The following is a 19,507-nucleotide window of genomic DNA, read 5'->3' on the forward strand; positions in this document are numbered from 1 at the left end:
GTGACACCAGAACTTGGTCAGCAAGGCCAAGTGCCTGGTCCTGCCCTTGGGTCTCCATGGAATGCTCCAGGCTGGGGGAAGAGGGGATGGAAAACTGGGCAGGGCCCCGGGGGTGCTGGGGACAGTGGCTGGACACGAGCCCAGTGTGCCCAGATGGCCAAAGCCAAGGGCACCTTGTGCCAGCAGCGGTGTGGCAGCAGGGCAGTGCCCATCCCTGGCACTGCTGGGGCACCTCAGTGCTGGGGACAGCTCTGGGACACTCACAGCAAGACCTGGAGGGGCTGGAGCGTGTCCAGGGCAGGGAACGGACCTGGGAAGGGACTGGAGCCCCAGGAGAGGCTGAGGGAGCTGGGAAAGGGGCTCAGCCTGGAGAAAAGGAGGCTCAGGGGGACCCTGTGGCTCTGCACAGCTCCTGACAGGAGGGGACAGCCGGGGGGGCCGGGCTGTGCTCCAGGGACAGGGACAGGGACAGGAGGAGAGGGAACGGCCCCAGGCTGGCCCCGGGAGGCTCAGATTGGATATTAAGGACAATTCCTGCATGGAAAGGGTTGTCCTGCCCTGGCATGAACTGTCCAGGGCAGTGGGGCAATTACTGTCCCTGAAGGGATTTAAAGGCTGTGTGCATGTGGCACTTGGGGACAGGGGCAGTGGTGGCCTCGGCAGTGCTGGGGGAATGGTTGGGCTCCAAGATCTGAGAGGGCTTTTCCTTCCTCAGTGATTCCGTGATTCTCTGATTTTATGGCTTCAGACAAGGATGCAAATTTGGTGCGGTTTAAACACAAGAGAGGGAAGTTCAAACACAACAGCTCTTTAATTGGCTCGGGGGGACCCTGTGGCTCTGCACAGCTCCTGACAGGAGGGGACAGCCGGGGGGGCCGGGCTGTGCTCCAGGGACAGGAGGAGAGGGAACGGCCCCAGGCTGGGCCAGGGAGGGGCAGGGTGGGCACCAGGAGGAATTTCCACATGGAGAGGGAGCTCAGGAATGGGAACTGCCCAGCGGGGTCTGGAGTTCCCATCCCCGGAGGGGCCCAAGGAACGCCTGCAGGCGGCCCCGGCGCTGTGGGCTGGTGCCGAGGCGGGGATTCCTCACAGGCTGCACTGGAGGGTCCCGGAGCTTTTCCCGCCTCAGCGATGTGAGGGGAGCGCGCGCTCCCGGGGCCGCGCCCCCCGCGGCCGCCAGGGGGCGCCACCAGCAGCGCGCCTCGCGCACGCGCAGCGCCCTCTGCCGTCCGCCCCGCTCGAGCCCCCTCAGACACCGCATGCGCGGTCGGAGGGGCCGCACTGCCCGACCGGGAACACCGGGAGCAGGGGGAACACCGGGAGCAGGGGGAACACCGGGAGCAGGGGGAACACCGAGGGCACCGGGAACACCGGGAGCGGCGAGAGCGGCAATGCCGGCACCCAGCAACGCGGAAGCAGCGGCGCTTTAGCCGCGGCAGTGCGCAGGCGCGGGGTCAGAACCGACGAATCGCAGCCGGCGGCGCTGCGGTGACGTCACAGGGGCTGTGAGGGGGCCGCGCTCCGGGAAGAGGCGCGGAAGGGTCCGGGAGCGGTTTTGGGGTCCGGGAGCGGTTTTGGGGTCCGGAGGAGTTTTGGGGTTCAGGAGAAGTTTTGGGGTCCGGAGGAGTTTTGGGGTCCAGGAGGAGTTTTGGGGTCCGGAGCGGTTTTGGGGTCCGGGAGCGGTTTTGGGGTCCGGAGGAGTTTTGGGGTCCGGAGGAGTTTTGGCGTCCGGGAGGAGTTTTGGGGTCCGGGAGCGGTTTTGGGGTCCGGGAGCGGTTTTGGGGTCCGGGAGCGGTTTTGGGGACCGGAGCGGTTTTGGGGGCCGGAGGAGTTTTTGGGTCCGGGTCTTGGGCCGAGGATAGCCGGGGTCACACGGTAGCTTTGGTGGCCTTTAGGAGGGTCAAAGGAAGGAGTCTGCGGCTGAGGGTGAAAAATCTCTGTTGAGGGTGGTGCCCTGGAAGAGGCCGGCGCTGTGCTGGTGCCGGGGAGAGTTTTCCAGGCTGGGTCTGGTTGAGGGCCGTGGGAGAGGCGGCTGCGGTCCTGGTCGTGTCCTGGAGCTGGAGGCAGCAGGAGAGGGGCAGAAACCGGTCACAAATCTTCTCCAAAGGAGAGTTAGAGGTGATCAGGTGAAGGAGCTGCTCCAGGCTGTGATTTATCCGTGGATGACATTCCCCAGATCGTGTTGTGCTGCTGGCTGACAGCTGCTGTCACACTCCCCACACTTCCAGCATGGAGAGGAGGAATGTGCAGCCCTGCCCCTGGGCTGGCGTGAATACTGTGCCGATTTACAGCCGAGTGCACGCTGAGGGTTAAAGCAGACACTCTGCTGGGCATCCGGATCTCGACAAGCTCATTAGCAGCTCTGTGCAAGCTGCACTTGCCCTGTGTAATCCTGACAGCTTTTCAGAAGGATTCTGCAGCCTTCAAAGCAGGAGATAAGATAGGAATGTTGCAGGAAACGAGGATGATTAAGGCTGGGGACGGGAGGGAATCTCTGTGTGCTGCTGGAGGCTCCCTCTGACAGGCTCCCTCCTGTGCACACACCTCTGATCATTCCCCGATTCCCTTCTTTTCCCCTGCACGCGCTGCTTGATCATTGGGAGTTCCTGCAAGACAAGACATGAGCAGCTGAAGAGGGGATTACAGGGACTGTGGAGCAGCAGAGCAGTTCCTGTCAGCCTGAGCTCTCTGCACAGCTCTGTGACATCCACACATTCTTAGGGAGTGCCACCCTGGGGCAGTGGAAGGTGTCCCTGCCCGTGGCAGGGCTAGAACTGGATGAGCTTTAAGGTCCTTCCCACCCAAACCAGTCTGGGATTCTGTAATTAATGATGTTGTGCTAATTACCCACAGCAGCACTGGCACAAAGACTTCACCCCCTCAGCCCACCTCACCTCACCTTCTTCAGAGGATTTTGCTGATTTTGGGGTGTTGGAAGGACTGAGAGCTGCACACAGGGCACTGCTGCCCTGGATTTAAATAACATTTATTGATCCCCTGTAGTCAGGGTGGGGCCAAGGAGACAAAGGGCGGCCTGGCTGGTGACTTCTCCTGTTTAAAACCACCCATAGCTCTAAAGGTGCCTCATTTCCCTTGGCATGGATAGGTGGGAACGCTGATAGCCCTTTGTGCCTGTGTCAAACACCTTCCAGCTCATTTGTGGCTCTCTTCCACAAAACAGATGGAAACATTCAGTGTGTGAAGAAAACCCTCCAGTGAAGGCAGAGAGAGCCTTGGAACAAAGAGTCTAGGCATTTGCTGAGCCCTGAGTACAACTTTATCAGAGAGCAGCGACCCTCAGGCTGCTTTTTGTGCACATTTTACACAAAATGTTTTGGTCTTCAAGTTTTGGCAGCTCAGTTTGGGGTTTTTCTCCGTGACAGTAATGATGCTGTGGGTCTCTGATTTATTTCAAAGCAGTACTGAAGCCAATTAAACAATACCTGGTGATGAAGTTATTTTTGTCTTGTGAGCTGCATTAAAAAGTCGGGATATTTTTGGGAGTGAGCACAACTTCCTGCCTGCTTTCCTGTGCTGCTGCTGGAGATGATGGGCGTGCTGGGGCCTTTATCTTTTTATCTCTGTGCAAACAGCCCTAAATCCCAAATCCAGGGCGCTCTGTCAAGGAAAGAGTGGAGCTTCCCCCCTTTCAGCTCCTTGTGCTCTGCCACAGTCCCAAAAACAGGAGTTTGAATGCTCAGAGCTTGTTCAGGGGGTGCAGTTGGCTCCTGGAGTGCGGGGTTATCTCTGCACAAGCTCCTGAGCTGCATTTCCTACAGCTTTGGGGTTGTTAAGTGAAAATTTGGCCAATAAAGCTTCAAAAATTAACTTGAGTGTGGAGGGTCTGTGAGCAGAAGGCTCCTGCTGAACAAGGACGGCTCAGAGCAGCTGCTGGCAGCAAGTGAATGTTGTCATTGTGCAGCTCAGTCAGAAACCGAGTTCCAAAATTGAAGACAAGTTGTTCTCCTACAAGAACATCAGGGAATTAGACAGATTTATCAGAATATTCCGACTTTGGACAATTTGCTTTAAAAATCTGCTTTAAAAATAGAGGAGAGGTCCAGAAGGAAGGGGGGTAGGAGAGAAAAAAACCCCATTTTATTCTTTTCCCCCTTCACAGCTAATCAGACTTGGAATTTTTTTCTGTTTAATTGGGATATCTGAGAGTTCAGCGAGAGGAACAAAGAGGTGAAATGGCTCCAAATTCTCGTGGACCTTGGCACAGTTTAGGGGACACAAAGTCATTGTCACAGCTGCTCCTGGGATTTGTTTTGCGTGAATATAAAATGAACACATATCTGACAAGAATATTTGAAATATAAATAAAAAGTGTTTGTTAAATACAAAAAAGAAGGGGGTGGGTGTTACCTTGACATCTTTCCCGGGTTTTAAAAGAGAAATCTAAATCCATTTTTATGTCCGTGTTAGCTTTAAAAGCTTTAAGGAATGGGAAGAAAAAGCTTCAAAAGATTTAAAAACCTGGAATCCTGTGGGAGCAGCACTGCCTTTCCTGGCCATTAAATAGTCAAAGGTTTGCCAGGCTGGAATTTCCTTGGAGCTGAAACTGCCAGGTACCAGGGCTGTGGAAGGGGGTGACAAGGGTCTGGGAGGGGACACACGAGGGATTGATGGCTGTGAGAAGGGTGACAAGGCTTAGAGGGGACACGCAAGGTGATGAGGCTCGAAGGGGACACCCGAGGTGATTGATGGCTCTGGGAGGGGACCCCGGAGGTGATTGATGGCTCTGGGAGGGATGATGAGGCTCCGAGGGGACACCCAAGGGGACAGGCCTCAGGGGACAGAGAAGGTGATGGCTCTAAGGGGACACAAGAGGAGAATGATGGCTCTGGGAGGGGACACCCAAGGGAATGGCCTCGGCTCTGTGGCAGCAGCTCCAGAGCTCCTGAGGAGCTCCCAGGATTTCTGGAACACAGGAAACCCCAGCAGATCTTTCCAGATCTCGAGTCCCGCAGGTTTACGGGAGCTCCCAGGAATCCCTCCAGCAATAAATGAGCCCCCACATGTATAAATCTATTTATCACATATGGATTTCTATATATTTATCTTCAGCACAATCCTATTTGCCTTGAGCAAGTCAGAGCGGTTTAAAACACACCGTGGGACACAAGCAGGAATTTTCTTGCTTGCGTTTGAGAAGCAGCCTATTAACAGCATGTCAATTAGCTGGGGACTCTGTGCTCCAAAGCACTTGAACATTTAAACAGGTGGGAAGTTGCGTTTGCAGTGACAAAGCGCTCGCACGGCTTCAGGCGTCTCCTGGCCCCGAGAAATTTTGCCGCAGAGGTGCAAAAAAACAATGCCCGAAAAGTTTTGAGGGAGAATGTGCAGAAAAACGGGAGAGGAGGGCTGGGACTTTCGGTATCCGGCAGAAAAAGTGAAACTTCCCATACCGGGAGTCGAACCCGGGCCGCCTGGGTGAAAACCAGGAATCCTAACCGCTAGACCATATGGGAGGCGCTGAAAGGCATTGCGCCCGTAAGCCGTAAAAGCTTTTACCAGCGCCGTTGCTCGCCAAAGTAGCTTCGTCAGGCCCCGCTCCGCTGTTCCGTGGGAGCCGGGAATAGCCGGGACTCACCGGGACCCCCCAATAAACGTCCCCGCTTTGCCAGGAAGGCGCTGCCCTCACCCAACATGGCGGCCGGAGCTTCGGCCGCCCCGCGCCCGCATCACGTGACGCCGGGGGGAGCGCGCGCGCGGGGCGGGCGGGGCGCGCGCTCACGTGACCGGCGGCGGCCGCCGAGCGCTGGGTCCCGTGAGCGCGGGGGGCGGGACGGGGGCACCGCCACAGGCCCGGGACAGGCCCGGCCACCGCCCCCGGCCCCGCCAGGCGGGCACCGCCGCCGCCCCCTGCCCGGGCATCGCCCCCCGGCCGCCCCGAGCCGTCCGAGCCGCCGGGCTCACACCGGCAGCGCTCCCCGAGCCGCCCTGAGCCGCCGGGCTCACACCGGCAGCGCCCCCCGAGCCGCCCGAGGTAGCGGGGGTCCCAGCGGCATCGCCCCCCGAGCCGGCCCCGAGCCGCCCATCGCCGCCGCAGGTAGCGGGGCGCGGCCCGGCCCGAGGGGCGCGGGGGCTGCGGGGAATCCCAGGGGAATCCTGGGGAAGGGGCTGGGGGGAATCCCGGGAGAACCCTGGGGAAGGGGCTGGGGGGAATCTTGGGGAAGGGGCTGTGGGACATCCCGGGGGAATCCTGGGGAAGGGGCTGGGGGGAATCCTGGGGGAATCCTGCGGAAGGGGCTGGGGGGAATCCCGGGGGAACCCTGGGGAAGGGGCTGGGGGGAATCCCGGGGGAACCCTGGGGAAGGGCTGCGGGACATCCCGGGAAGGGGCTGCGGAGGGTCTCCCGGCCCGGCCGCAGCGATGCCACCCGGGCCGGGTGGTTTCGGGAACGCAGGAGGTGGCAGTGGGAGTTCCCCATGGCCCGGAGCAGGGGGAAGGGAGCTGCGGTTGTGTCAGCGCTTCCCCAGTGCCAGGGCTGGAACTGGGACTGGGATTGGGACTGATACTGGGATTGGGATTGGTGAGCAGAGCCTGTGCTTGTGGAAAGCAGCAATCCAAGGTGGGCTTCTCTTGGCAGGTGTGTGATGCCAAGCACAGCCATGAAGAAAAAGGTAAGCACGGGGAGGAGGAACTTGTGTTTTCCTTCCCCATCCACGAACTCTGTTTGTTGTCTCCATCTCTCAGGCTGGGGCTCCAGTGCCTCGGAAGCCTTTCAGAGTCAGCGCTGCATCCTCTGCTGGAGGTGCCAGGCGTTAAAACCGGGTTTAATCCAGGCCTGGGTGTGGGCTGGGTTCATGCAGAGCCTTCCCCGGCAGTTGCTGTTCCCCAGGCGTTGCTGGGGCTCTTGCAAAACCCTCTGCCAAAGGCTGTGCACAGCCCCTGCCCTGGGAGGAGGATCTGCTCCGAGCCTGTCCCTGGGACACCCTCCTAAGGTATCCCAGGAGCCCTGAATTCGCTCAGGGCTCCCAGAAGGATGAAATTTAACACGTGGGGAAGGAGCAGCAGCTCTGGGAGTCGCAGGGGTGTGTGTGTTCCAGCAGGAGCACATCCAGAGCTCTTAAAGGAATATCTGGCTGCTTTTCCGTGGTGAGGTGGGATTGGGTTCCCTGCCTGGCTCTCTGTGCTGCTGTCTGACCCCTCTGCAAGGCCTCTGCAGCCCGAAGTTTGGGAATTGGGGCTGTTTGGGCCATGCCTCAGAGTGCGATTAGGTTTCTGCTTGGGATTTTGTGCTGGTGCTGTGAAATAAGAGCTTGGCTGTTCTCTGGGATCAGCCCAGGGGACAGCACAGGACAGGGCAGCATCCTGGGGTGGCCTGCCCTGCCTTCCTGCATGTGGAACAGCCAGGAACACCCCTTGTTGCCAAATCCTGGAGCCTGTGGGCAGCAGCCTGTGGCCAGGGTGCTCCCAGACCGGAGCTGCTGCAGGAATGACCTGAGCGTGCAGGAGTGGGGAATTCTGCCGTGGTTGTGTCCCGAGGCTGTGGCAGCTCCTGCCCTGCTGTTCCAGGCTGAGGTGGGAGGCTGGGCAGGCACTCACTGCGCTGTTCTCCTGAAATCCCTCCTGCATGAGAGACTTGCAGGGCTGCTGCCAAAAGCTGGATTTGGCTTTGTAACTGGAACTTGTTTAACAGCTGGGTTTTGTGAGCAGAGCTGTGTTGGCTGCCACTGATGGGTTTGTTTTGTTTAATTTTTATTTTTAGATCACAATGTAAAGCCTTGCTGGTGTGACTGTCTCTGGTGTGACAGTCTCCCCTCATCCCCACCCCCAGCATTCCCTACTTTTTGGCTGCCTCTTCTTTCCTCTGAGGTCTGCAGGGATGGGACATCATGGATGAGTCTCCTCTGGACAGGCATCACTGGAGCCATAAGGAGTCTCCCCTGCTCTGGGGACCCTGACCTGAGCTATCTCATCTGCTTTTCCCTTTTTTTTTTTTGGGGGTCTTCTGGCACCTGAAACTGGGAATGTCCCTGGTATTGGGGGAAAAGGAAACCAGTCATGTTGTGGGAAGAGCAGTGTTCTGCTCTAGATCTAGATCTTTAAGGTCCCTCCCAACCCTGCCTGGTTAGGACAGAGTGTTTGGGGTGGAAAACCAGGAGGTGAGGGGTTATTTCTGGTCTGGAGGGGTTCAGACAAAGCTGTTCCTCGTCTTTAAAGTCCTTGGGTGCCACCAAAGCCATCAGGTGGGACGGGCTGGGAATGGGGAGGCTGCTCCGCCTTTTCCCAAGTGCTGTCCATGTTTTTTGAGAAGAGTGACCATGGCCCAGGGACCAAGGACAGGGGGATGGGATGTCTGTCCTGCTTCCCACATACTCCTCTCTGCCTCTCTCCTGGTGCATTCCCAGCTGGAATGTGCCAGTCCTGTGTGTAGTGGCTTTGGCAGTGTCACCTCCAGGGCGCTGGGAAGGACTCGGTGATCTGTGGGAGCTCATTTTTCCTTCTTTCCCTCTCTGCAGGTGCTGCTGATGGGTAAAAGTGGGTCTGGGAAGACCAGCATGAGATCCATTATCTTTGCCAACTACATCGCCCGGGACACGCGGCGCCTGGGGGCCACGAGTACGGAATTCCCAGCCCAATTCCCACATCCCAGCGCTCCAACCCCCTCGTTAGAGGGGCGGGGCCGTTCCCTGCAGCGATCCCGGGGTCGGGTGTGTCCCTGCAGGTCCTCCCAGCTGCCACTCCCCGCTGGGAGCCTCGGGATCAGCCGGGGACAGGCAGGAAGCACAGGGAAGGGAGAGGCAGCACTGGGACAGGCAGCACTGTTGCTGCCTTATTGTTCAGCTCTTATCCTTAACTCCCTTTTTTGGGATCAGGAAGCAGCCTTTGCTGCTTTATTATTCAACTTTTGTCCTTAACTCATTTTTTGGGGAATCAGGAAGCAGCCTTTGGTGCAGTTATACCTGCCAGGGCCTCCTCTGTGTTGGTGGAGCATTCCTGCAGTATCCAGGGATCTCCTGCACAGGGATCCTGCAATGCCCCCATGGTTTTGGCAGGATTATGCAGTGGATGTAATGAATGCATTTCCTTTTTCCCTTTCCAAAGCCTCTGTTGGGGAAGAGCAAGAGGTGATCCCTCTGGAAGGGGGGGATGAGTTGTTGGGATCTGGTGCTGCTGACTGGGAAGGGCCTGTGAGGATTTAAGGTCAGGGATTGGTGTAAATTTCCTCTTTGCCACAAATTTGGCCTCTTCCTGAAGTTTACATTCCCTGTGCTCCTGGTTTATTTTGTTAAGGATGGCTTGGAGCCCTGCAGAGTCGTTCCCACAATATCCCAGGGGGCAGGGAATGTGTGATGGAAGGGGAGCACTTGCTGCACTTCTCAGGAGAGCAATGGGCAGGGAGGCCTGAATTCCTCTGGGAAATGGTGTTTTGATGGAATTTTACAAGCTGGGCTGCTCTGTGGGGAATTCCCATCCCTGGAGTGTCCAGGGCCAAGCTGGGTGGGGCTTGGAGCAGTCTGGGGTAGTGGAAGGTGGCAGGGGCTGGAATGAGGGCTCTAATCCCTTCCAACCCATTCCATGATTTTATGCTGATTTCCCTGATTTTGGGCTGCCCAAGGCCTGCCCCGGGTGTGTGGTGCAGTCAGTGAAGTCCTGCTGTCTCTTTGCAGTTGATGTGGAGCATTCCCACGTTAGATTCCTGGGAAACCTGGTGTTGAACCTGTGGGACTGTGGAGGGTAGGTACTGATTATTGCTGGCCTTTTCCAGCCCCTGGGGGAGGCTGTGGGGAATCAGGGCTGGAGCAGAATGGACTCTCCTCCCCTGGGATGGGGTGGTGCTGAGGGAATGTCCCTTCTCCTGCTGTCCTGAGGTGCTGGAATTGCTCATCTCCAGCTCGGTCCAGGTGGGATTTGTGCAGAGAGGCCATGCTGGAGGTTCATCCTGTGGCTCCTGGAAGCAGCTTTTTTCCAGGAACGCTGTCCCCTCCTCAGCTCTATGGCCTCTGGATCATCTCAGCCAGAGTTAAGGGAGATTCAAATCCTGGGATTTAAGGCTGAGCTGATGCTTTGGGTCAGGTTTCACCTGTTCCTGCTGCTGTGGGGTTTCACAAACAGCTCCTTAAAGCCAGCCTGGGGCCAGAAGCAGCAGGACATGAGGGAAGCTTCAGCTTCCTGTGGGGCTGGGGGGCTGATGCTTTCCAGGAGCATCCAGCTTTCCTTGGGAATGCTCAGGGCACGCAGCTCCAGCCTGGCCTCCCGTGTGGGAGCTGCAGTTCCAAATCCCAGCCTTGCCCCGCTGGCAGGGGGCATTTCCCACAATCCCAGCATTTGAAAGGAGTCTCGTGCTCTGCCCCCTCAGCCAGGACACCTTCATGGAGAACTACTTCACCAGCCAGAGGGACAACATCTTCCGCAACGTGGAGGTGCTGATCTATGTGTTCGACGTGGAGAGCAGGGAGCTGGAGAAGGACATGCACTACTACCAGTCCTGCCTGGAGGCCATCCTCCAGAACTCCCCTGATGCCAAGATCTTCTGCCTGGTGCACAAGATGGACTTGGTGCAGGAGGACCAGCGGGATCTGGTGAGGAGCTGGCAGTTGCCATGGGAATGCATCCCCGGTGCCGTGTGGGTCACACCTCAAGGGCAGCCTCTCAGGGCTGTTCCTCAAAGGCTTTCTCAGACGTTCTCTGAGCTTTTCCTGCCTTTTTTCAAAGTACGTCATCCTAGAATCCAGTGGAGAACAGCAGTGGTGGTTTTTAGGGACAAGAAAAGCCTTTCCTGCCTGTTTCCAGAGCTCCCAGCACACCCTGGCTGCTTCCAACCCAGACAATTTGGGAATTCTGCAGCAAAGCATCCCTGCCCTGCTGCTGCCTGGGAGGGTTCCTGGCCAGTCCCCTGCTGTATCCCAGAGATCCATGTGAAACTCATCCCAGAAATCCATACAGCAAGCGCAGCGCAGGCAGGGACATTTACACCAATCCCTAAACTCTCTTTGTTTCCCAGATTTTTAAGGAGCGCGAGGAAGACTTGAAGCGCCTTTCCCGGCCCTTGGAATGTGTTTGTTTCAGAACTTCCATCTGGGATGAGACACTCTACAAGGTTGGTGCAGCTTCCTCTCCACATCTGCCTCCCCAATTGAGCAAGAGCAGGAGGAGGATCCCTGTAGCTGCTGCTGTGTTCAACTCTGCAGCAGCTGCTTCTGCAGGGTGTCATTTCAACCCAAATTAATCCTGGGTTTAATTAGTTGATTTTTAAAAGTCAGGAGCGTGTGGTAAATATCAGGAACTTGGCAGGCAGGCACCCCAATTATCCCCCTGGCTCTGGGGAAGGGTGAGCTTGGGCACTGCCCCACACCTGGGTCAGGGAGGGGAGGCTGAGCTTGGAAAGTCCAAGTGTGGCTGAGCACAGATGTTGATCCCAGCACCCCCAGTCCCTCCTGGGCTTGTTACTGGCCTGGTGGGATAAGGTGGAACTTTGTTTGGATCAGGGATGAGCTGCCAAGTGTCCATCTGCATGCTGACCTTGCTCAGGATTAAAAATCTCTGGAAACTCGAGTGGGACAAGGAGACAGAAGCATTCTCAACTTAAACCAGGGGTGATTTAAGTCTGTTCAGCAGCACTGTAGTTTCTCTGCCTGCTGGAGAAGAACTGGAGCCAGGGAAGGCACTCTTCAGGTCTGGGCTCCCTCTGGGACCTGGGTACAAAGAGGGGAGAAACTTCTCAGCCTTGCCCAGGCTGTCAGCACCCAGAAGTGCCAGAAATCCGTCTGGGAGCACATTTCTAGGAGAGGCTGAGGAGCAGAGGGGCTGACGGGACGTTTCTGTGTCTCCATGTCCAGGCCTGGTCCAGCATTGTCTATCAGCTGATCCCCAACGTGCAGCAGCTGGAGATGAACCTGAGGAACTTTGCTCAGATCATCGAGGCAGATGAGGTGCTGCTGTTTGAGAGAGCCACGTTCCTGGTGAGTTCCTGGGATGGATTCCCTGGATGGAGCCTCCCTTTCCCTCTCCTCTGCTCTGGAGCCAGGCTGGGAGAGCTGGGGGTGCTCCCCTGGAGAGGAGAAGGCTCCAGGGAGAGCTCAGAGCCCCTGCCAGGGCCTAAAGGGGCTCCAGGAGAGCTGGAGAGGGACTGGGGACAAGGGATGGAGGGACAGGACACAGGGAATGGCTCCCACTGCCAGAGGGCAGGGCTGGAGGGGAGATTGGGCAGGAATTGTTCCCTGGCAGGGTGGGCAGCCCTGGCACAGGGTGCCCAGAGCAGCTGTGGCTGCCCCTGGATCCCTGGCAGTGCCCAAGGCCAGGCTGGACAGGGCTGGGAGCAGCCTGGGACAGTGGGAGGTGTCAGGTTGGAACTGGATGAGCTTTGAGGTCCTTCCAAGCCAACCCTTGTGGGATTCCATGGGGGTTGGGAGGTGCCAGCCCCAGGGCAGAGTGCCCTGATCCTGAAAGGAGCCACTGGGGCCCTGTGGCCCACAGGCCCATCCCAGAACTGCCCCTGCAGCAGCTGAGCTGAGGCTTGGTTGGGGTTTCCTCTTGCAGGCTCTGAGTGTTTCATGTCCCCATTGTGGTGGGACTGCTCCAAGAATCCCTCTCTGCACAGGGCAGGAACCTTTTGTAGCTTCAAAACCAAACCCTTTCACTTCCTCCTGCTGGGGCATTGGAGCTGGCCTTGACTTCTTTTGATTTTTGATGTTCTGCAAATGCAGAGCATGGATGGAGGCTCAGCCATGGGATTGTGATGCTTTTCCAGGTCCTTGTGCTCCCAATCCCTCTGCATAAGTGCTGGATAAACCCACCCCTGGTGCTTGTCCACATTCCTCATTGCTGGGCTGGGCTCTTCACACTTTGCACCAAACTCTTGCTCAGCTGAAGGAAATACATGAATTTTTTGGAGTGTTTTCCTTGCTGGTGATTTGGAAATGATGGAGGGAATTTGGGAAAGGAGCCATGACTTTTCTTCCTCCTTAAACTATCAGAAACAAACACTTGCCATGCCTGGCAAGTTCTGCTTTTTGACCTTTTGGAGATAATAAACAGTTCCACCTTGGGGCGTGTGACAGTGTGATTGTTACAAGGACATTTTTAACTGAAAGCAATTATCTTTGCTACAAAAATTCTGTGCTTAATTTAAGTGCAATGGTGACTTCTTAAAAAAACTCCTCCTTTTTTTTTCCTATATTTAAACATTCCCAGGACTCTCTTCTCTTGAAGGGAAATCTTCCTATGAAAATCTCCTTGGGAAATCTTACTCTAAAACTTTATTCTGAAATTTTGTTTAAATTGTAGTGAAAAAACCTCATCTGGGAACTTTAGGAAGGAAATGGAACACTGGGAATTGCAAGTCTGGAATGTGGCTAAAGCTGTGCTTGTGGGAATAACTGGGCAAGTTTAAAAAGTGATGGGTTGAAGGTAATTAAGGGAAAAAAGAGGAAAAAAAACCCTGAAAAATGTGTTAAATGTGACTCCCTGAACAGAGCAGTTTCACATCCCTGTGCAAGGGCTCCTGACACATGCAGTGAGAGCTGATTTTGGAATTGTGAAGAGTTCAAAGCAGCTGCCCTGAGGTTTTGAAGAGGTTCCTGTCAGGTTTGCTGTTTGGGCAGAAATGCAGCTCTCACTCCGTGTGGCTGAGGAATGAAGGGCTGGGGCCACCAGCTCGGTGGGAATCTTCGTGGAAGTGTTTCCAAGGATTCCTAAAGTCCTCTAGATCCTCGGGGTGTTGGCATCCAGGCACTCAGGGCTGCTCCTGGCTGCTGGATCTCCGGGGAGGAAGAGGAGAGAGCTGCTCTGAGCTGCCTCTGCTCCAGCTGGAGTCATGGAGAAGGAATTCCTGAGGAACCAGCTGCCTTTGAGCTGCTTTTCTTAGGGAGAAACAGCTTGATTTGACTCTGGGATCAGTGCCTGTGCAGGATGGGAATCTCCCAGCAGCACCTTAGGAGGGAGAATCTATCGTAGCACTCAGCTCGTTCCTGAGGTGATGGACACATTTTTTTCCTCTGTTTCCACCTATTTTTGGATCAAGATTTAAATTGCTGCTGAGGTGAAGCCTTCAGCCCTCAGGGGACAGTGGTGTCACCTGGCAGATCTGTGCCATCCTTTGTGTGCTGATCCTGTCCCTGAGTTTCTCCAGGAAAGCCCCACAGGAATTGCTGTAAGCACTTCCCAGGATCCAGTCAGGCAGAGGGAATCCCTCCCTGCTCCCCAGCCATTCCAGAGCTGCTGTGGGAGAGCAGTGCTGCAATCCCTGACTGGCTGTGCCCCTTCTCCAGGTGATTTCCCACTATCAGTGCAAGGAGCAGCGGGACGTGCACAGGTTTGAGAAGATCAGCAACATCATCAAACAGTTCAAGCTGAGCTGCAGGTGAGCTGCTCTCCTCAGCACTGGGGAGATCAGGGCTAGTCCAGCTTTTTCCAGAGAATCCCAGTTTGACTCCTTGGCAGCTGGAATGCCAGGGTGGAATATTGCAGGAACACAGATCATTAAATGCTAATTTAACTCCTCCTTTGCTCGTGGTGGGAGAGGTTTGGTGCTGTTTTATTCCAGGCCTCCTTCTGGATCAAGGCAGAGGAATTCCAGGGCTGAACTGATCAAAAGTGTTTCTCTTGGAAACTGGGAATGGCAGCTGGAGAGCTCTGCTCCAGCACAGGCCCTCAGGGCTGGCTGGGGAGGGCATGGCTTGGAGACACTGTTTGTCCCTGTTTTCAGTGGAAAAGTGGGAAGCTTGGCTTTGCACAGCCCCCAGGCTCCACATCAGGTTAATCCTGAGGCTGTGTGGAGCTGGGTAGGATGGAGAAGTTTCTGGGGGGTTACAGATGTTCAGATGTCTCCAGGTATTCCCATTTTATGCTTATTTGTGCTGCTCATCCAGAGTGTCCAGCTGGGAATGGCTGAGCCCTGGCATACATGGGGACCAAGCCTGGTCAGGGGGGTTGTGTCTGGAATTTCCTTCATTCAGTGCACAATCAGCTGATATTGTTCTCTTTTGGCCCCAAACTGAGGAATTTCGCCTTTCAAGCCAAGCCCAGCCAAAGCCCTGCTGTAACCACACCTTGCCAAGTGGGAATTTCAGCTCCTCCTTCTTCCCAACAGCTCAGATCAGAGCTTTTGGCCATGGGGGCACAGAGGCTCTTCATTCACTCTTTTTATTTCCTTGTTTTTCAGTAAATTGGCAGCCTCTTTCCAGAGCATGGAGGTCAGGAACTCCAACTTTGCTGCTTTCATTGACATTTTCACATCCAACACCTACGTGATGGTGGTCATGTCAGACCCCTCCATACGTAAGTCAGAACCAAGAGAAACCTGCTTGGGACAAAAAAAAACCCCACAGAAAAACCTCAGGAAAGGTGAAATTAGTGCAGTTTAAACCGTGTTTCTTTGGGGAAATGAGTTTTTAATTACAGAACTAATTGTAATGAAGAGAGAGGGATTGAGGGTGAGCAGGACCCTGCAGAGGTGGTAGCACAGCTGAGCTGCTGCTGCTGCTGTCACAGGGAGCCACGAAACCAGACCTGGCCGAGCAGGTTGTGCCTAAAACCTATTTTGGGCAGTTGGGAGCTGGCAGCCCCGGTGATTTTTGGGGAGGAAGCGGAGCTGGCTCATGTTTGGGTGTTGCTCTGGCTGCCTGGGCTGTCTCGGGTGGACAGGCTAATTTTAGCATCCTCTATTTATCCCAAGGAGGAGCTGCAGCAGTGCCAGCCTGCAGCCCTGGGAGCAGATCCCTGTTTACACAGCTCTTGGAATTCCTGCTGGGACCTCAGGGGCTCCAGGGACACTGCCCAGAGCTCCTGGGGCTGCTGCTGTGGTTTCCCTGCCCTCCTCACTTGGGCAGTCAGGGACAGTGTGGGATCCCTGGGGGGGAGGCACCAGCTGGGCGTTGCTGGGCTGGGGAGCAGCTCTGGGATGAGCAGCTCTCTCTGGGAGAGGCTTTTCCTCATGTTCTGGGATCAGCCAACAGCCCTGACATTCCTACATTAAATTTGCCCAGACCATCCCACACTAAACTTTGCCCGCACCTTCCCACATTAAATTTTGCTCAGACCCTTCCATGCTAAATTTTGCCCAGACCTTCCCATGCTTTATTTTTACCCATCTCACATTAAATTTTGCCTGGGCCATCCCAGATCAAGTTTTGCCCAGATCTTCCCCTACTGAATTCTACCCAGACCATCCCACCTTAAACCTGGCCGAGACCCTCTCACATTAAATTTTGCCCATCCCAGTGTGGATTTTGCCTGGCTTGGGAGCAGCAGGATGCATCCAGACCCTGCAGACAGAGCTGTGGAAGCCAGGCAGCCCTGAGGAGGTGGTGACTCTCACCCTCTTTAACTTCTTTTTATCTCCCCTGTCCCTTTTCCGTCGCAGCTTCCGCAGCCACGCTGATCAACATCCGGAATGCCAGGAAACACTTTGAGAAGCTGGAGAGGGTGGATGGACCAAAGCACAGCCTGCTCATGCGCTGATCCCAGGCACTGGGGCTTTGGGGGGAGAAAGAACACATCGGGACTGCTTCTTTTTAGGAGAATCTAACACTGTCCATGTCTTTGTTGGGCTTTGAAATGAGTGTGCTGCTTGTTTTTTCTCCTGATCACATTGGACACTAGAGCTGGAGGCTGGCTGGATCCACTGCAGACCTTCCTGGAATTCCCTGGCACAGGAGGGGCGGGAAGGAGGCAGGACAGGTGATGTGCCCGCAGGGGCTGTGGCAGAGCCCTTGTGGATGCGTGCCTGCCGGGTGATGGGATGTTTACTGTTTCCTTGGATGGTTGCTAGAATAAGTTTATAAAATTATCCTCATCTTTGGTCATGGAAATAAATTTTTGCTACCAGGGATTTCAGATCCGAGAGCTTTGCAAAGTGGGTTTGCTTTCTCCCAGATCCCGGGGCAGCTTTGGGAGGCAGAGCTGGAGGAGCTGCTGTCTCCGTTGGTGGTTTTGGGGGGATTTGGCTGAAAACCGTTCCAGAGTTTCACTGGGAATCGCTTGGCAGCATCTCCCTCCCTTTTTTCTCTCTTGCTGCATCAAATTACTGTGTAAAAAAGGGTGTGGTGCCTCCGTGCCTGGCTCTTCGCTGTATCCCTGCCCACACACCCGCTGGGAGGGGACAAATCCACCGGGGTGAGGAGTGGGAAGGAGGAGCTAAAAGGGCTGGAGAACCTGGGGGCCCCGGAAAAGCTCCCAGCCCTGCTCCACCCTCCTGGAATTCAAATCCGCGTCTCGCACTGCCCACCCAGCAGCTGCCGCGCCTCGGGCTGCGGGAGTTCCAGTGGGAATCATCCCCGTGGGAGAGGAGCTGTTCCCCTCGGGAGCCTCTGGAGAGCCGTGACTGCCTGGGCACACGGCAGAGGTGGCGTTTGCCGGGTGTGGTGTGGAATGCTCGGAGTGGGAATCGGGGACGAGCCCCGACACAACCGCAGTTCCCCCATGGAGCTGCCATGGCTGGGATCGGGCTGGGATCAGACCCTGCTGGGAATGCCACAGCTTCCCACACTCCAACCCTGCCCTCGGAGCTAGAGGATGATCCTGCCTTTGGAGCCTCTGGAATAGCCTCCCATCCTGCTGGGAAGGGCTTCAGGAGAGGCCACAGTTCCAGGAGATTTGGGCACCTGCTGGAGCTGCTCTGGGGGAGCCGCGGGAAGCAGGGACAGTGGGAATGCTGCCTCATTGCTATGGTGACAGGAGCTGCCACTGGGTTTCCTTAGGGATTGAACTGCAGCACGTGGACGTGGGATGATGTCAAAGGGGGAATGTGGAGTGGGGGGCAGGTGACCAAGGGCTGTGAGGGACAAGTGGCCGGAGCTGTCAGGAGCCTCCCCCTGGGCTGACAGGCCAGGCCTGGCCAGGCTGGACCTCCTGGGGTTGGGGTAAAGTTCTGCAGTTCTCCCACTTCAAACCCCTGTTCCTGGATTTGGGGCTCTTTGGGAATCAGCCTGGTCCTTTTGCTGTGGCCAAGGTGGCCCTGTGCTTGTTGAGTGACAGCTTGTGACAAACATGGGTGGCTGTGTCAGAGCACCCGCCCTGCCTGATGGCACCAAGCCGTGTCCTTTGTCCCTTCCCAAAGCAGGTCCCAGGCGTCTTTGGGAGGGATTTGGGTGGCTGCTCTGGCTCCTTCCATTCCAAGCAGGGAGGTTTGGGAGATCAGGCTCATCATCCTCATCCCACCTTCTGGAAAACTCTTCCCACTTTCTGTGACAGCTCCTGCCTTCAGAAAAAAAAAAAAATTATGCTGGCTCCAGATGTTTCTAACACAATCATCATCCCAAACCTGGATGAGGCAGCCGTGATCCAGCCTTTTCCTTCATCACTTGACCTTGGAATGAGGAGAAACTTGATGCCCGGTGTCACTGAGATCCTGAACAAATCCCCCCTTGGCCCAGTTCCTTCCCCTCAGAGCTGCTGTGGGGCCCGGGATGAGTTCCCTGGGGCAGGCTGTGCTCCCTGCTGTTGTCTTGTTGCTGTTGTCCCAGGATTTTTGACCATTTCTTTCTTGCCTTGGAGCATGGATGGCTCCGGTGGGGTCAGCCCCAGGCTGTTTCCCCCGGGATGAGCTGTGTAGGGTCAACAATTCCTGAGGGTCTCCCTGGGGATGCCTCCACTTGTTTTCTTCCTTAGTGGCACAGAATTGTCCCCTGGAGCTGCTGGGGGATGCACAAGGGGCTGTGGTGGCCACACACTGCTCTCCAGCTGGAACCGTGACCTCCCTGACATCCAGGGGGTCACGGATTCTCCAAAGTCACCCTGAACTGTCACTGCTGAATTGTGGCTTGCAGGCGCCTTGTGAGGGGCATCCACACCATTCCCTGCCCAGGGTCCAACCCCTCCTGCCCAAATCCATCCTTGGGGATGTGCAGCTGCCAGGGAGAGTGTGAGAGGAGACCTTGGGGGAACCCCTGACCTGCTCCTCCCTTTCTCCTGTGTTTTTGGGAGGTCACCTGTGCCTGTTGTTGGTCCTTCAGCTCGCTGACATTGGCGTGGGGGTGCCTTTGGGTGCAGGGCCCACTCATCCCCCAAAAGCTTTCCTGGTCCCCAAAAGCTCTACCTGAGCCCATCCTGGTGCCTCCCTGGGTGTTTCCTGGGGAGGGGAAGGGGATTTTTGCCAAAAAGAGGTTGGTTTGGTCCCAATTGAAGTGTGGTGGCTTGGCAGAAGTGGGGGGGTCAGGGGGGTCCCCTCCTCACACCTGGATGAGCTCTGTGTGTGCCACCTTGGTGGCCATGACCTGCTGCTCGAGTCACCCCCGGCAGGGACATTGTGAGTAGGGGACACCCAGCTGAGTCCCGATCCCTGGGATCTCCCCATCCCTGGGGATGAGCTGGGTCAGGGCTGGCGGTGGGGGTCCTGCATTTGGGGGGTTATAGGGTGATTAACCCAGCCTGGGCTGGCCCCTGGCAAATTCCATGCAGGGTGGGCATCTGGGGGCATCCCGAGGCTGGCGACACCCCGAGGCTGGGGACACACCGAGGCTGGGGACACACCGAGGCTGGGGACACACCGAGGCTGGGGACACACTGAGGCTGGGGACGCAGCGCTGGGAGAAGCCAGGTGCCCTTGGGACAAGAG

General features: G+C 56.2%; 1 protein-coding gene, 1 long non-coding RNA gene and 1 other non-coding gene across 5 annotated transcripts; 2 read left to right on the forward strand and 1 right to left on the reverse strand.

Moving 5' to 3' along the window:
* The first annotated feature begins 871 nt into the window (after positions 1–871).
* Positions 872–3,454, forward strand: LOC134560515 (uncharacterized). Its single transcript, XR_010082750.1, has 2 exons — positions 872–1,541; positions 2,177–3,454. It is a non-coding gene; the product is annotated as an uncharacterized LOC134560515 (long non-coding RNA).
* Positions 3,455–5,402: 1,948 nt separating this feature from the next.
* On the reverse strand, positions 5,403–5,474 carry TRNAE-UUC (transfer RNA glutamic acid (anticodon UUC)). The gene has a single exon. It is a non-coding gene; the product is annotated as a tRNA-Glu (tRNA).
* A 284-nt stretch (positions 5,475–5,758) lies between these two features.
* On the forward strand, positions 5,759–16,795 carry LOC134560513 (ras-related GTP-binding protein A). Of its 3 annotated transcripts, none has more exons than XM_063416597.1 (10): positions 5,765–6,055; positions 6,596–6,629; positions 8,472–8,571; positions 9,624–9,690; positions 10,313–10,535; positions 10,958–11,053; positions 11,793–11,915; positions 14,223–14,314; positions 15,116–15,231; positions 16,316–16,795. In XM_063416597.1, exons 2-10 carry the CDS (start codon positions 6,603–6,605, stop codon positions 16,411–16,413), a joined length of 942 nt encoding a protein of 313 aa, XP_063272667.1. In that variant the 5' UTR covers positions 5,765–6,055; positions 6,596–6,602; the 3' UTR covers positions 16,414–16,795. The 3 variants fall into 3 exon arrangements, with proteins under 3 accessions (XP_063272669.1, XP_063272667.1, XP_063272668.1); XM_063416598.1 differs by having other exon boundaries at positions 5,861–5,992; XM_063416599.1 differs by lacking the exons at positions 14,223–14,314; positions 15,116–15,231; positions 16,316–16,795 and adding an exon at positions 12,704–13,011 and having other exon boundaries at positions 5,759–6,055.
* Positions 16,796–19,507: the final 2,712 nt, after the last annotated feature.

This window comes from Prinia subflava, chromosome 20 (assembly GCF_021018805.1).
Source record: "Prinia subflava isolate CZ2003 ecotype Zambia chromosome 20, Cam_Psub_1.2, whole genome shotgun sequence".
In the NCBI taxonomy this organism is placed as follows: domain Eukaryota; kingdom Metazoa; phylum Chordata; class Aves; order Passeriformes; family Cisticolidae; genus Prinia; species Prinia subflava.